The 13,614-nt window shown below is 43.6% G+C and overlaps 1 protein-coding gene across 6 annotated transcripts in view; it reads right to left on the bottom strand.

The window, feature by feature from the left end:
• MASP1 (MBL associated serine protease 1) overlaps nucleotides 1-13,614 on the bottom strand; it is a 60,427-nt gene that overhangs the window by 42,464 nt on the left and 4,349 nt on the right. For 5 of the 6 annotated variants that reach the window (XM_017667113.3, XM_073231953.1, XM_073231951.1 and 2 more), the window contains one exon: nucleotides 11,687-11,918. The exons of the other annotated variant lie outside the window; for it this stretch is intronic. In XM_017667113.3, coding sequence (XP_017522602.1) covers nucleotides 11,687-11,918 — 232 coding nt within the window. The remainder of the gene's footprint in view (nucleotides 1-11,686; nucleotides 11,919-13,614) is intronic. 6 annotated transcript variants of the gene reach the window in all.

The following is a 13,614-nucleotide window of genomic DNA, read 5'->3' as shown; positions in this document are numbered from 1 at the left end:
AACTCTTGGGTCCCAACAGAGCTGAAAAAGAGAGTGAAAATCCTTGCTTTAATTCTGTACAAATAATATGGTGAAAAATAAAATTCTGATAAAATAATTCAGAAACTAAGATACCTAAAATTCATTTATGGTTGTGCATGGCAAGGAGAGACACATGTTTGGGGACAGTTTTTGTGATTGTGAAGTCCAAGAGGGAGTCAGTGGGTGGTGTGTAAATGGATGGGTAAGGGGAGAGAGAGAAGAGTTCCTTGACATGGAGTTCATGGAGACTTGGAGGGAAGGAAGAGAAGCGTGTGTAGGGTGGGATAGCGGATTGGACATTTAAGAATGTTTGCAATAAGAGCATCTCTGCCCTGTTTTGATTTCTCAAGAGAGTGAGTCAAGTTGTGAATTTTTTTTTAAGTGTTCTGTTTCTTGGGTGAGAGAAAAACAGAAGAGAGAGATACTTCCTGAGACTAGATCATGGGGGATCTCATCTTTATATGAGTTTTTGGGAAAATCACTTAAACTCTCTGTATTGTAGGTTGAATTGTGTCCCCTAAAAAGATATGTTCAACTCCTAGCCCTTGGACTGGGCTTGACCTTATACAGAAATAGGTCTTTATAGATGTAATTGAGTTAAAATGACATCATACTGGATTAGGATGGATTCTAATCCAGTGACTGGGGGTCCTTGTCAGAGGGAAATTGGTTCATAGAGACACACACAGAGGGTAGTGTGAAGACAGAGGCAGAGACTGGAGATATGCTGCCATGTGCCAGTGAATACCAAGGACTGTCAACAACCACTAGAAAGCTAGAAGGGACCAAGAAGAATTCTTCTCTAGAGTCTTTGCAGGAAGCATGGCCTTGCCAGCACCTTGATTTCAGACTTCTAGACATTGGAACTGTGAGACAATCAATTTCTGTTATAAGCCTTTAACTTCATTCATCATGAAGCCATCAACACAGACCTCCCTTTTGATGAGGACCCCAGATCCCAAGCTGACAGACTGGGAGGGAAACCGAGGAGCCCTCGCAGCCCAATCTTCCCATTTGGCAGGTGCCATCTTAGGTCCCTTTGGCTCTCTGCAGTTTACAAGCCTCCTGACAATCCTGGGAGATTGTTGACATGGAAAGGGTATTAGCCTTATTTGACACAGCAAAGTATGGAATTTCTAAAAGCATCTGTCCAAGAGATACTGGTATTAGGTCTACGAATCTCTTCACTATTGTTTCAGAGGATTTCTCTAGGTGTGTAAATTTAAGGCAGTTATTCAGAGACAGCGCAGGGCCCAAGACTTCTGACTCACAGTGAGTGCTCTGTGCCCCTAGGGTCACTCTCACCCCACATCTGTCGCTGCCAGGGACTGGACCAGGGGCTAATAGCCAATCTTGCTACTTTACCTAGTTGCCCAGATTGCAGTTAAAGATCATGAGAAGGAGCAAATTAAAGGTACCAAATGCCAGACAAGGACCTGGGACTGGGGAAAAAAAGGGGGGGGACATGTATGTGTGTATATGTTTTGCATTTCAGAAGCTCTGGAAAGCCATGTACACAAAAATAGCAAAGCTGGTAGGTTTAAATTCAACTTGGCCTCATTTGAGAGGGGCTGGAAGTTGATGCTTCAGTTCTGACCCAAGTCATTTGGCCATAAAATAATAATAATAATAATAATAATACTAACAATGATAATATTAATGCTGTTAGTAGCAGTAATCCTCCACACTGTGTGAACTTCCCAGTTGACAGGGTATTTTCACCTTTTTAATTTTATTTGCTTCTGATGGCAGTCTTGAAATGAATGCACTTCAAGTAGACTTAGTGATTCTGGGCTCAGAGAGGTGACATTCATCCCCAAGGCCACACAGCCTGGGAGTAGCAGACATGAGACAAACTCCAGATTTCTTAACTTCCAGCCAGGTTCAGTAATTGGAATCAGAGAACCATATAAGAGATAGAAAGGACATTAAAAGTTATCGAGTCTATTTCCTTCCTTTCTTAGATGGGGAAACCAAGGCTCAGAGAAGTGAAGTAACTCAGTCACATGGCCAATTAACAGCAGAGCCTGGATCAGGGCTCAGGTATACAGATAGTTCCAGTGCAGTGTTCTTATGTGTTTGTTATTTACAGTAAAAACCTAACAGAGTTGGCTAAGCCCCTAAAAAGGTATTGTGGCCATGCAAATATCAGACAGTATTAATAATGTGGGGGCCTGAGACACAGTTGGCAGGCCCTCAGAGTCCAAGAATCCCACTGCTCCCAGGGGGTAGTGCCCATTCACAAGGAGGGCTCTGGACAGAAAAAGGATGGTCTCCAGGCAGTGTGAGCGTGAGGAGAAGGAAAGGCTGGCAGGGGCAGGGAGGGGTCTCTGAGAGCCTGGGAAGCAGGCATCCCGCAGGTGGGAACCTGGCAGTGCCAACCATCTCAGCGGGAGCAGGGTTGGGGGAGGTGGGAGGGAGGCAAGAGAGTCTGGGAATCCTGGCTGGGAAGGAGGGCCAGGAAGGATTCACTCACTGTGGCTCGTGAATGACTCCATATCTCACCGCTTCTGGACTTCAGAATCCCACTCATTCACATGCAAATCCCCTCGGGGGCTGGGAGGCTGGGCCCCAAACAGTTCAGAGCAGGAAAATAGCTCAAGGACAGGAAAAAACAAAGGGAGTTGTGTTCTGTGGCAGAGACAGGCTGGCTCAAGGTATGTGAGGCAGGAGTGCAGTGAAAGCAGTGATTAAGTAAGTGCGTTGGAGAGAGGAGACCTGCCACTGGCCAGTGTCACCAGGCAGAGTTTGTAGGAATGTGGGAGCTGAGTTGTTCCTCTGCTATTGCCGAGAATCTTGCCCTGCCCCAGCCCACATGTACATCCTCAAATCTTTGCATGGATGTCTTTACAGAGTGCTGGAATAGGGACCAGACCACCTGGGCTACCCCTTGTCATGTATCACTTTAACCTCCGCAGACAGTAGTGTGTTGGAGTCAGCTGGTACCATCTTACAAGAGCTGGCTGTCAACTTTTCAAGGACTTTGGGACCCTATTATTAAACACAGCCATCATTAAAAATTATGTTTCATCAACTTACAATTAAATAAATTATATTAAAAACAAATGAATTATATAAAACCTCATTACCTCCTATTTTAGCAGTTTGCTATTATCTATGCTTTTTGAGGTTATTAATGTCTAGCAAAGCTGAATGGTGAAAAGTGTTACTGTGCATCTCTTCTTTCCCACCCTCCCAACCCATTCCCCAGTCCAGATCAGGTTGTTAATCATTACAAGCACGTGCTGTTTCAGGCTTCAGTTTTCACAACCTGCAACATGGATATTAATACTGTCCTCTAATCAGGTGGTCAAATGAAACATTGGCATGAAAGCACCTTGTGAAGTTGTCCACTGCTTGTCAGCATTTAGCAGGGACCCTACTTTGCAGCCCCCTTGGTGATGGAGTCCTCCATCCCTGCTGCCCACCTATACCTCTCTGCCTTCATCTCCCACCCCTGTTACTCCTTCTTCAGCCACACTGACATACTTGCTGTCTTCAAACTTATGAGGCACTTGTTCACTGTAGGGCCTTTGTGCTCACAGAGGAAATGATAGGGAAGGGAAGGTATTCATTTATTCATTTATTCAATAGATATTTATTGACTGCCTATTATGAACTAGAGCTTGAGGTATAAGCTTTGATTTGAATCTGCCCAATGAGATTGGGCACATGGCTAAACTTCCTCATTATCTTCAAGTCTTTGCTCAAATGTCATCTTCTCATTGAGGTCTAACTCTGACCAAAATCCTTAAATCATAACTCCCACCCCAACTCATGCATGAGCCCTCTTTATCCTGCTCTATTTCACTTCTTCGCCCATCAGTTTATTCCTCACTATGTAGTTTACCTATGGATTATATTAGTGTTTATTGTCCCTTTCCCCCAGTGCAATACAAGCAGAAGGCTGGTGGGGATTTCTGTCTGTTTTAATTACTGCTATACCCCAAGCTTACACCCCAAGCTCTAGTTCATAATAGGTAGTCAATAAATATCTATTGAATAAATGAATAAATGAATACCTCCCCTTCCCTATCATTTCCTCTGTGAGCACATCAGAGTAAAGGCAAGCTTAGCTTTCCACCAAGGTGTGTCGGAGGGCAGTCTGGGTACACACAAGCATGCAGACTTGCACACCAGATGTGCCATACCCCAGAGAATGCCCACCTCACGCACACCCACACTGACCACATGCTCTGCTCCAATACTGGGACCTTCTTTCTGTTTCCATCACCCCAGAGTTTATGCTGTTTGTGCTTTTTTGCATGAAATGAGCTTTTGTCACACTTTTCTGAAGCTCATTTTCTCCTCCTGATTTTTCTGAGTTAGCTAGAATTGGTGTTTGGGACCTGCTGTCTCTGGAGTAGAAGAATCCCACTAGGGGTTAGAACTTAAATTCATGAGAAACATGAATCCATTTCTCTATTCCTTTGGGGGCCAAGACCTTCTGTCCTCCCAGAGAATCAGCAGAGCTGCTGCAGTAGATGGGGTCACTCCCCGCCTGAAGGTCGAAGACATGTTCTGAGTAAACACAGAGCACACAGAGAAATTAGGAGCTGGGGTCAGAGGAGTCAGTCTTGGAGCAGGGCCTTGGGAGGACTTATCTCTCAATTACATAGCAGGATGCGACTGACCCCAGGAGGCCTGGGGAAGGGAACACTGGACTGCGAGTTGTAAGAGGTGGAAGGGCTTGGAGAGAGCAGCAAGCCCACTTTTCTCATTGGGCAGATGGGAAAACTGAGGCCCAGAGGAGAGAGGTGACTTCTCCAACAGCTCAGTAGGAATCAGGGGCTGATTTCTAGACCTGAGTCCTTTCCTTTACGTTCACTTCTAGGAGACATATGTATTTTCTTCTTCTGCCCTGGGACTGTGTGTGTTGCTAGAAAAACACACAGACATGGAGGCCCTGCAGCCCTGGGGCTGACAGTTCAGTGGAATGACCTTGAGTTCACCATTAGGACTTGTGTGCTACAAACATAAATAAAGCACTTTCCCATTCTTCATAGTTCAGACTCCATTTCTTATTATTTTTGTGAAATGTATTTCCTCTCAAAGTGAGATAAAAGAGAAAGTTCTTTAACAAAATCTGGATAATACAGGAACTCTCAGTGACCTTCCATTTTGCTAAATTTTACTGAATTACCCTGAAAGGAAGTGTTGCCTTAGGAATAACGCATAGCCAGGAAGCATCAGGTCCCTTGCAGGATGAAACCTGTTCTGAGAAGGGCCAAATAGAGAGACAAAACCATAGCTTGGATGTACGAAGGCTCCAAGGATTGAGACCTGGCTTTCTCTAGAGATTTGGACAAATCTACTTAAGTTCTTTGTGCTCACTTTCCTTTTCTGTATTAGAAAATTCCATGAGATTCAAATAAGGCAATAGATTAAAAATCACCATAAATTTGTGTCATTACAAAGTAAACATACAGGAGAAACAAACAACCTCCTGCATTTGATTAGTCCTTTCAAAGTACATTTCCATAAATTGCCTGAAAAAACTGAGTGACATCAGCAAAGTCAGAGACAGGCAGATAGTCAGAGCAGATGAGAAAATTGACATTCATTGAGGATCTAGTACACTAACAGGTACTTTATTACTCACACTGTTGTCATAAATACCACTATAATAGTATTCATTGAGTTAATTACATGTGTTGGATATATGTCATTAAAGCATTTACCTCATTTGGCTTTCACCATAAACGCGTGAGATAGGCATTACTTTTATCCCTATTTTACAGCAAGAGGTTCAGTCCCGATCACCAAGCCAGTGTGTGTGATCACCTTGTGCAATACTGATTCTGCTTACTGCCATCATTCCATTTAAACCCTCCCACAACCTGTGACGAAGGTGTTGCATCACCAGGAATTTCTTTTTGTATTGATGACAAAATCAGTTGGGAAGATCGAGAAGCTTAGGGAATTGCACTGTTGAATTCCCATGTACCCTTCAAAACTTATCTCACACATCAACAATTTCTAAAGGCTTTCCTGAACACCCAGAAGGACCACTCCTCACCTTAGATACTCCCTAATACCCCTGTGCTGTGTTGCCCAGCTTTAACTTACTAAGTATATATTTGTCTCATAACACACCATGAAATTGTGAATTCCTTGAGGGCAGGTACCATCTTCCTTATCCCTGTGGGCCCTGTCTTTGGTATGGTGTCCAGCCTATGGTAGGTTATCAATAGGATTCTTGGACTTCATTCCATAGAGAGTGGGGAGCCATTGAAAGAATCTGCAGGTGGCACAATCCAAGCCATGTTTCAAGGTCTTTCTGGACACATGTCGAGGGTAGACTGGCTGGGGAGAGAATGACAGCTGGTAGATTTAGGGAGCTATTTAGGGGGTTATTGCAATAGACTAGTTGAGAGGAATAAGAATTGGAAGTAAGGGGCTGACAGTGGAGAGAATAGAAAAACAAATGTATCAAGGATACAGTGTTAGCAGGAGAATGGTGGCACTACAGCATGTGAGCATTAAACAGATGCCAACTGAGCTATATACAATGAATGATTAAAAAGAGAGAGAGAGCATAAAAACTGAATTCAGGCTTTTGTTGTCTCCTTTTTCAGTGGATAGATGTCATGAAGTGAACTTGAAAATACAATGGGTGACTCTGCTATTCCTTTGGTGGCTCCAGTTTCTAAGTACCTCCTTCAGTAACTATAGACCCAGGGATCCTTTGTAAGCTCAAGTTGATCATTTCATCTGATGTTCAACTAAAGGAACTATAATTTGTTGAATTTCTGGGGGAAAAAGTCCCTTCTGGACATACTAAAAGACAATTCTCTACTGTACTTTAGAGGTGAAATTTGACTTTAGGCAATATTTGCCTCATATTACACTTATATTGCATTATACTTAAAAACCTAAGCATCCACAAGATGGGACTCCATTGCTGTTTACATTTTCTTAAAAGAAGAAAAGACTGAGTCTCAGGTACAAATTCTGGCTCTAATGTGACCTTGTTCAATGAATTGCCCTTTCCTGGGTTTCGGTTATAATCATGGAGTTGAATCATGATTTCTAGGTCTGCGATGCATAGAATATCAGGCTGAGTTGGGCCTTAGAAACCATCTGGCTCAATTCCCTGTGTTTAGACACAAGGAAAGGAAGTCCTGGCTTGAAGTAATCACTTGGTCAAGGTGACTTAGTGGAGAATGACCTCAAGGATCCGGGCTTCCTGACTCCTCGGCCAGTGGCCGTCCTCTGGCCCTTGCCTGCGGCGTTAACCAGCTGTGGTTTGTTTGCCTGGTCCTTGCACTGCAGGAATACACACGCTGCAGCCACAGTCCAAGGCCACAGATGCTGTCTGCAGAAGTGCGCGCGCCTTGAAGACCGAGCATTATGGGAAATCAGGACAGTGAGGAATTTTCATAAAGCGAGAGCATCTGGACCACAGCCTTGGGGTCCTGCTCTTCTTCAGGTCACTGATGTGCAGTGTCAGCAGTTCTGTCACAGTCATCCTAAGGGGCTAGGGTGGAAGGGTGGTTTGTGGCTTGGGCTGAGCGGGAAAGGGTTCCTGTGAGTTGGGTGGGGAGAGGGCTTTAAGCCCACTCCTAGGCCTGCCAGAGGCATTCAGTCACACAATGAAAACATCTCAAAATGGGATTTTATCCTACTAAACAGAAATAGTGATATTTAAAGTTGATTGGGAAAGGACAGGGGTGGTGTGATCTGTTTATACCTGTTCTTTAAATGACATGTCACCAAGGCATCCCCAGCAGACTGTAGGCTCTTCTTGGAGTGCTTATGGCCATAGAACTTTGTGAAGTGGCTCTGGTAACATATTATTACCATTTTCTGGCATTATCCTAACTAGGATAATGCGGGTTTTGTGATATCACCCGGGAGTTTTGGCAACGAGAATTGGCATTAGGATTCTGGAGTTTAAGGGACCTTGGGGATCATCTCATCCTCTCAGGAACAGATGGAAAAGGAGAATCTCAGACAGGAGTGTTGACTCTTCTTGAGTTGACAGTAAGGCATGATCGTGCTTTATGCAGATGGAAGGGGAAGAGCTTCCCTCTCAAGCAGGAGAGACTTATTTCTGGGTGAAAGGGAGGGGAGAAATTAGAAAAAGTGAATGGGTTTCAACTGCATGTGGAAGGCTTTTGGGTCTGGGAGTTCAGAGGCCGGGGTCCTGGTCTGGTCCCTGAATTCTAAACTTCCATCTCCTCTTCTGTCCAATGGGAACTGAAGCAGCACACAAGCAGTAACTCTGGCAAGGTGTGTCCTTCAGGGCAACCAAGGGGGACAAGTGAGCCGAATGGGCTTCAGAACTATCTTTGACCTGAGCAGGCCCACTTCTGTTTTATAAATTGGACCTGCTAGAAGATTTGTTAGAAGAAAATGTTCACTGGGGAGAAAATATTTGAAAAATGACAACAACATGGGACTAAATGAATTTCCAGAGGGCAGCGGGAGCTGACATTCTGTGAGTTCTTGGGAGAGGAAATCTGCCAGAATATGTGGCTAAGGGCACTGCGCCTGTCTCCATGTGAGCACCAGCTTCAGGCTGCCAGGGTACAGTGTCCTGCAAAGGGGGGGCCTGCTCAGGCCCCATGGCTGCTGGAACCTCCACGGGGACCTAGGGCCACGGCTGGGATAGCATATCAGAAGGAAGCAGATGAATTTATCTTGCCCTCCCTACCCAATATGTTAATCTCTTCAACCAAAGGGATTGGAAAAAGGTGATTGAATCAGAAATGAAGGCTTGTAGGGCACTTCAGGTAGGCAGCTCAGTTTCTGCATTGCCTCAGGCGGAGTGCTTCCGTGCTATGCCCAGAGGTCATAAGTCTCATTTTGGAACAGAGGGAGTGCTGTGAGGTTTTCTCACCCTCTCCAGATCACTGGGGAGTCAGCAGCAGGTCTGGGACTAGAATGGGCCTTTCCTGAGTCCCAGGCAAGAGCCCAGGCCCACAGTGCCCTTCTGGAGGGCCTACCTCCATGTCCATGGGCTTTCAGGAGGGGGTCTTACTCCCATGGATAGAAACCATCAACTAATTTCCAAATTATTCTCCAGCCAGAAGGCCAAGCTTTTGGTAGAAACGGATTCCAGTGTCCTTAACTCAGTGTCAGAAGATGTTGCCCTTGAAAAGTACCTTGTCATTTCTCTATGGCAAAATGCAGCTGATGTCAGCTCCTTAATCTGCCTTGTCAGGAGTCTCAATTTATTTGGGGAAAGGAATGAGTTAAATCCTCCACTGTGTGTTTTTCATCTTGATAATGGAGTCCTAACAAGGTCAAACTTGGCATCTGTCTGCACAAGAGAAAAACGTGTGAGAAATGATTGCTCAGTGTATATGAACTGAAGTCAATTCTTGGGGTGGAGGGAGTGGAGAATAATGAAAATAAGTCATTGTCACAGCTTAAGAAAAAGTCTATAATTTTGTGGTTTTGAGGCCTTAGCTCCTAATAAGAGCAAGTGTTTTCACTGACAAAATTTCTGGACTGATGACGTTTGAAAATACAGAAAAAGGCAGTTAGAAAGTTCACATATAGCCTTGTCTAAATCTACGGAACTTACTGTCATATTAAGTCAATGTTTGGTCATTTTCCTTCTGGTTAAGTCCACTCTTCAACCCAAATATTCTAGAATGCCATGGTTTTATGGCCAGCATTGGTTGGGGAAATGGGCTGGAGGATTCTGCCAACCTAAAGCCCCCCTGTCTATAATGCATCTTCTCCTGGAGTTTGGCTCAGGCAGAGGCTAGGTTATATCCTGGAGGACATAACTGACCCGTTAGTCAGAAATTTCAGTTCATGATGATGAACACTTAGGGTCTCAGTGAATACCCTTTGTTTGATCCCTGTGACTTTGAGAAGTTGATCTTTGATGACTTTATAGAAACTACATATCTTTCTCGATTGCCAACCATATCATCCCCTACAACAACCTACCTCCTCCTCCTTTATATGTCTATCTTTTATTGTCATTACTCTCTTCCATCTTGTGCAATGGTTATTTTTCTCATTTAATCTTTCTTTGCACCAGATCAGGTCTTTTGTATGCGTACATTCTCAGAGTCCCTAGCACAGAATATTCAAGAGGGGCAGCATTCCATAGAGCAGTGGTTCTGAAATGGAGAGACTTTTGTCTTCAGGAGATTTTGGCAACTTCTGAAGACATTTTTGGTTGTCACAACTGGAGGGGGAGTGCTACTGGCATCAAATGAGTAGAAGCCAGGGATGCTGCTGAAAATCTTTAATTCCCAAAACAGCTATCCTCAGCAAAATTATGTAGCTTAACATGTCAATATTGCTAAAGTTGAGAAACTCTGCCATTGAGCATTAATTTTGGAAAGTCTTTAGTCACAGAAACCTTATTGTAAATGGGATATGTGATGCCCACCCAACATCTATATTAAGCAACACCCAACATTTAAAATGAGTTTAAACAGGGTAGGGGTTCACAGCTCCACTCACCAGACCTTCCCACCTTTAGTGGTCTGTAAGCTCCTGTAGTGCCCTGGGGCTCAGTGGAGCACAGCTTGTGAGTGGCTTGGTAGCCAAAAGAGCGTGGATTGAAAGTCACAAGCCATGCGTTTGGGATTCTGATCTACCGTGCTGTGGCTATACAACCTTGGGTGAATGGATACATCTTCTTGGGTTTGTTTCTTTGTGATATGGGATGGTAATACCTCTCTCAGAATTGTTTTAAGGACTGACTGAGATTGTAAGTGTAAAAGCACTTTGTAAACTCACTATTTTGCTGTTGATCAAACACTCTGGTTAATAAAAGGTTAACTCTTGTTGAGTTATTGGCTATGGAAAAATGAGACTGTAATAATACTAGAAACACACAAAAGTGTATTCTAGAGTGGTTTGATGAGAACCTCTCCAGGCAGCCAGAGAGAGCTTAGAAAGTAGGTTCTTAGGTCTCCACATCTTTGTGAACTAGATACGACCTTAATAAACTTGATCTCTCACGGGTACTCCAACTTTTCTTAGCTCCACTTTTAAAGGGGACCAGCTTCCCATCCATGGCATTGTCTGTGGGTCCTCTTTAAAGTCTGGGGAATATTGTTTTGATGTAATCATTCCTACTCCTCTTCCACAGGACTTTTACATCCACAGACCTTGCCCACACTCTTTGCTGATAAAGGCCAAGCTCCTTAGCATCACATTCAAGGCCCTTGAGAATCTCACCCTAATTCAGCCTTCCCACCCCCCCTTTAACTGCCTACTACTGCTTACCTATACTTTCCAAATACTTGATCATCACTTAGGGAATAGCACAATGCTTTCTAATGCTTCAGTTTGGGGCATAATTGTGGCTATATTTAAGTCTGATTAGTGCTTACTCTGGGGTCTCTGCTTTTTTCTGCTTGTTGAATTAAAGGTGACCTTGGAGAAGAAGTTAGTGGAAACATTAAGGACTTTGAGAACAGAAAGAAAAAAGAGAGGTGTTTGGCTGAGTCCCACTTTGCCAGCCTCAGTTTCCCTCGTGGTCCTTTCTAAGTCTATCCACTCAGTCTGCATCTCACATTACCACCCACAGCCTTCGTTCATCACACTGTGACCTTGTAGTGTCTCCCTCACTGGACGGTCAGTCTGGGAGGGTGAGCACCAAATCTAATTCACCTAGGCTTCTCTAACTCCCAGCAGATTTTCCGATAGAGAACCTGGCCCAGTTAGGGAATATCAGTGGTCTCACCTTCACATAGTCATATTCACAAAGGTAGGAGGATTCCAAGTTGAAGTGCATGAAGTAAAGCTTGATCCGAAATCCCTCTGGGACAGTGATATTCCAAGTCACCTCTGAGTCACTCGGATAGGAGTCTGGATAGCCAGGTGACTGTATCTGGCCAAACATATCATTAAGCCCCACTGTGTGGGCTGAAGCCTTCAACAAGGAGAAGCACAGAGCATGACAGAGAAGGAGCCACCTGAAAGACACCAATGGATCTACTTAGAACCATGCGCACAGGTCCTTGCCAGTTAACAAAGTCAGCGGCCTGGAGACTGAGTTCTCAGCATATCTCTTCCATTGACCTGCTATAATTATTTTTCTCCTCTGGGCCTTGCTTACTCAGTCAATGATACAGGATGATGGTAACTCAGTGATTTCTAAGGTTTCTTCCAGTTACATTGTTTTGAAGATTTGATGATAGTGTTAAACTTTCCCAGAAAGTACCAGATTTGGGACTCTGATGCACATCATTACACTGTTGAAAATCTAAATGTCATAATTAGGTAAAAAGTCAACAACATTTCTTCAGCTCAGCTTCATTTTAGAATTATAAACTCATTATTCAGTTTTCTAAAAAGTAATAGTAACATGGTAACATTGGGATAAGACTTATACTCAATGATGTGATCTGTATCAATCAGACTGAAACAGATTTAATAGATCTGTTAAAAAGATTTAACAAAATAAAGGTATGGAAAATTTTGAATTAAGAAAGGATGAGCAAATCCAGATTTTTCATCTTATAAGCATTCTTGTAAAAGGATCAAAACCCAACAATTTATTTCCCGCTGTTGAAATCAGAGATAATGGACTATTAAAAGAGTTGCATAAGGTCAAGAAAAACCCAGTAGAACTTACAGAATACTCCCAAAGTGGCTGATGAAATAATGAGGCTGAATGTCCTAGACTGGTCAATAGACACCAGACGTCTAACAGGTTGCTCCCCCTGCCAAGACCCAAGGGCCTTGAACTTGAACATTTCAATCCTGGCTCAACTTCTCCCCTAAGTCCTATGTATTCTGTGTCCTATATTTTGGAAATCCACCTGCTTCTCTCCAGTCAATTCATTTAAATGTTCTTATCTGGCCTATTACTACTGCATCCTAAGTGATCTCCCTGCTCACCACATTATACCATTCAGCTGTCTTCTGCTAAGGTTGATTTCCTAAAGCACAGATGTGGCATGCATCCTCCCTGTGCCTTCAGGGCAAAGCATCTGCTTCCATGATGGCTTTTGATTTAGTGCTGATCTGCCTGCCCCACTCCCTCTCCATGCCAGCCATGCCCGCCCTGGCCTGTCATCCTGAGAGCATGCTGGGCCATCCAGGCCTTGACCCCGTTGCACATGCTCTGCTCATTCCTTACTTGCTTGTTTTATTTATCCTCCACCATCCAGCTCAAAACCTCCAAGGTTATTGAGTATCCGTCACTCTTCCAGATTCCACAGCTCCCTGTACATGCTTCCATTCCATATATATCACACTGTGCTGTTTTAGGCACAGCCCCTGAAGTTAGATGTATTTGGGTTCAAATCCAAATTCTACTTAGGCTGTGATATCTTGGGGAATTAATCTCTCTGAGTCCCGATTTCCTCATACGTAAAATGGGGATTAAAATATCTAATTAAAGAACTCACATGAGCATTTAAGATGATTATAAAGGCCCTAGTAGAGAGACTAGTATATAAGAGACGATCAATGAATGAATGAAAGAATGAATGAATGATTGAGTGAAAGTGGGGCCAGAGTGTTATATAGCCTAAAAAGTCAGTGCTAGGACATTATATTAGCATCTTCAGATTATAGTTGTTCCATCTTCTCCACAGTTTCCTTTTCCACAGTTTCAGTTACTCAAAGCCAACTATTGTCTGGAAGCAGATTATCCTCCTTCTA

The sequence above is a fragment of the Manis javanica genome, chromosome 3 (assembly GCF_040802235.1).
Source record: "Manis javanica isolate MJ-LG chromosome 3, MJ_LKY, whole genome shotgun sequence".
NCBI classification, from domain to species: Eukaryota; Metazoa; Chordata; class Mammalia; order Pholidota; family Manidae; genus Manis; species Manis javanica.
This window is presented reverse-complemented; position numbering and strand designations above follow the sequence as displayed.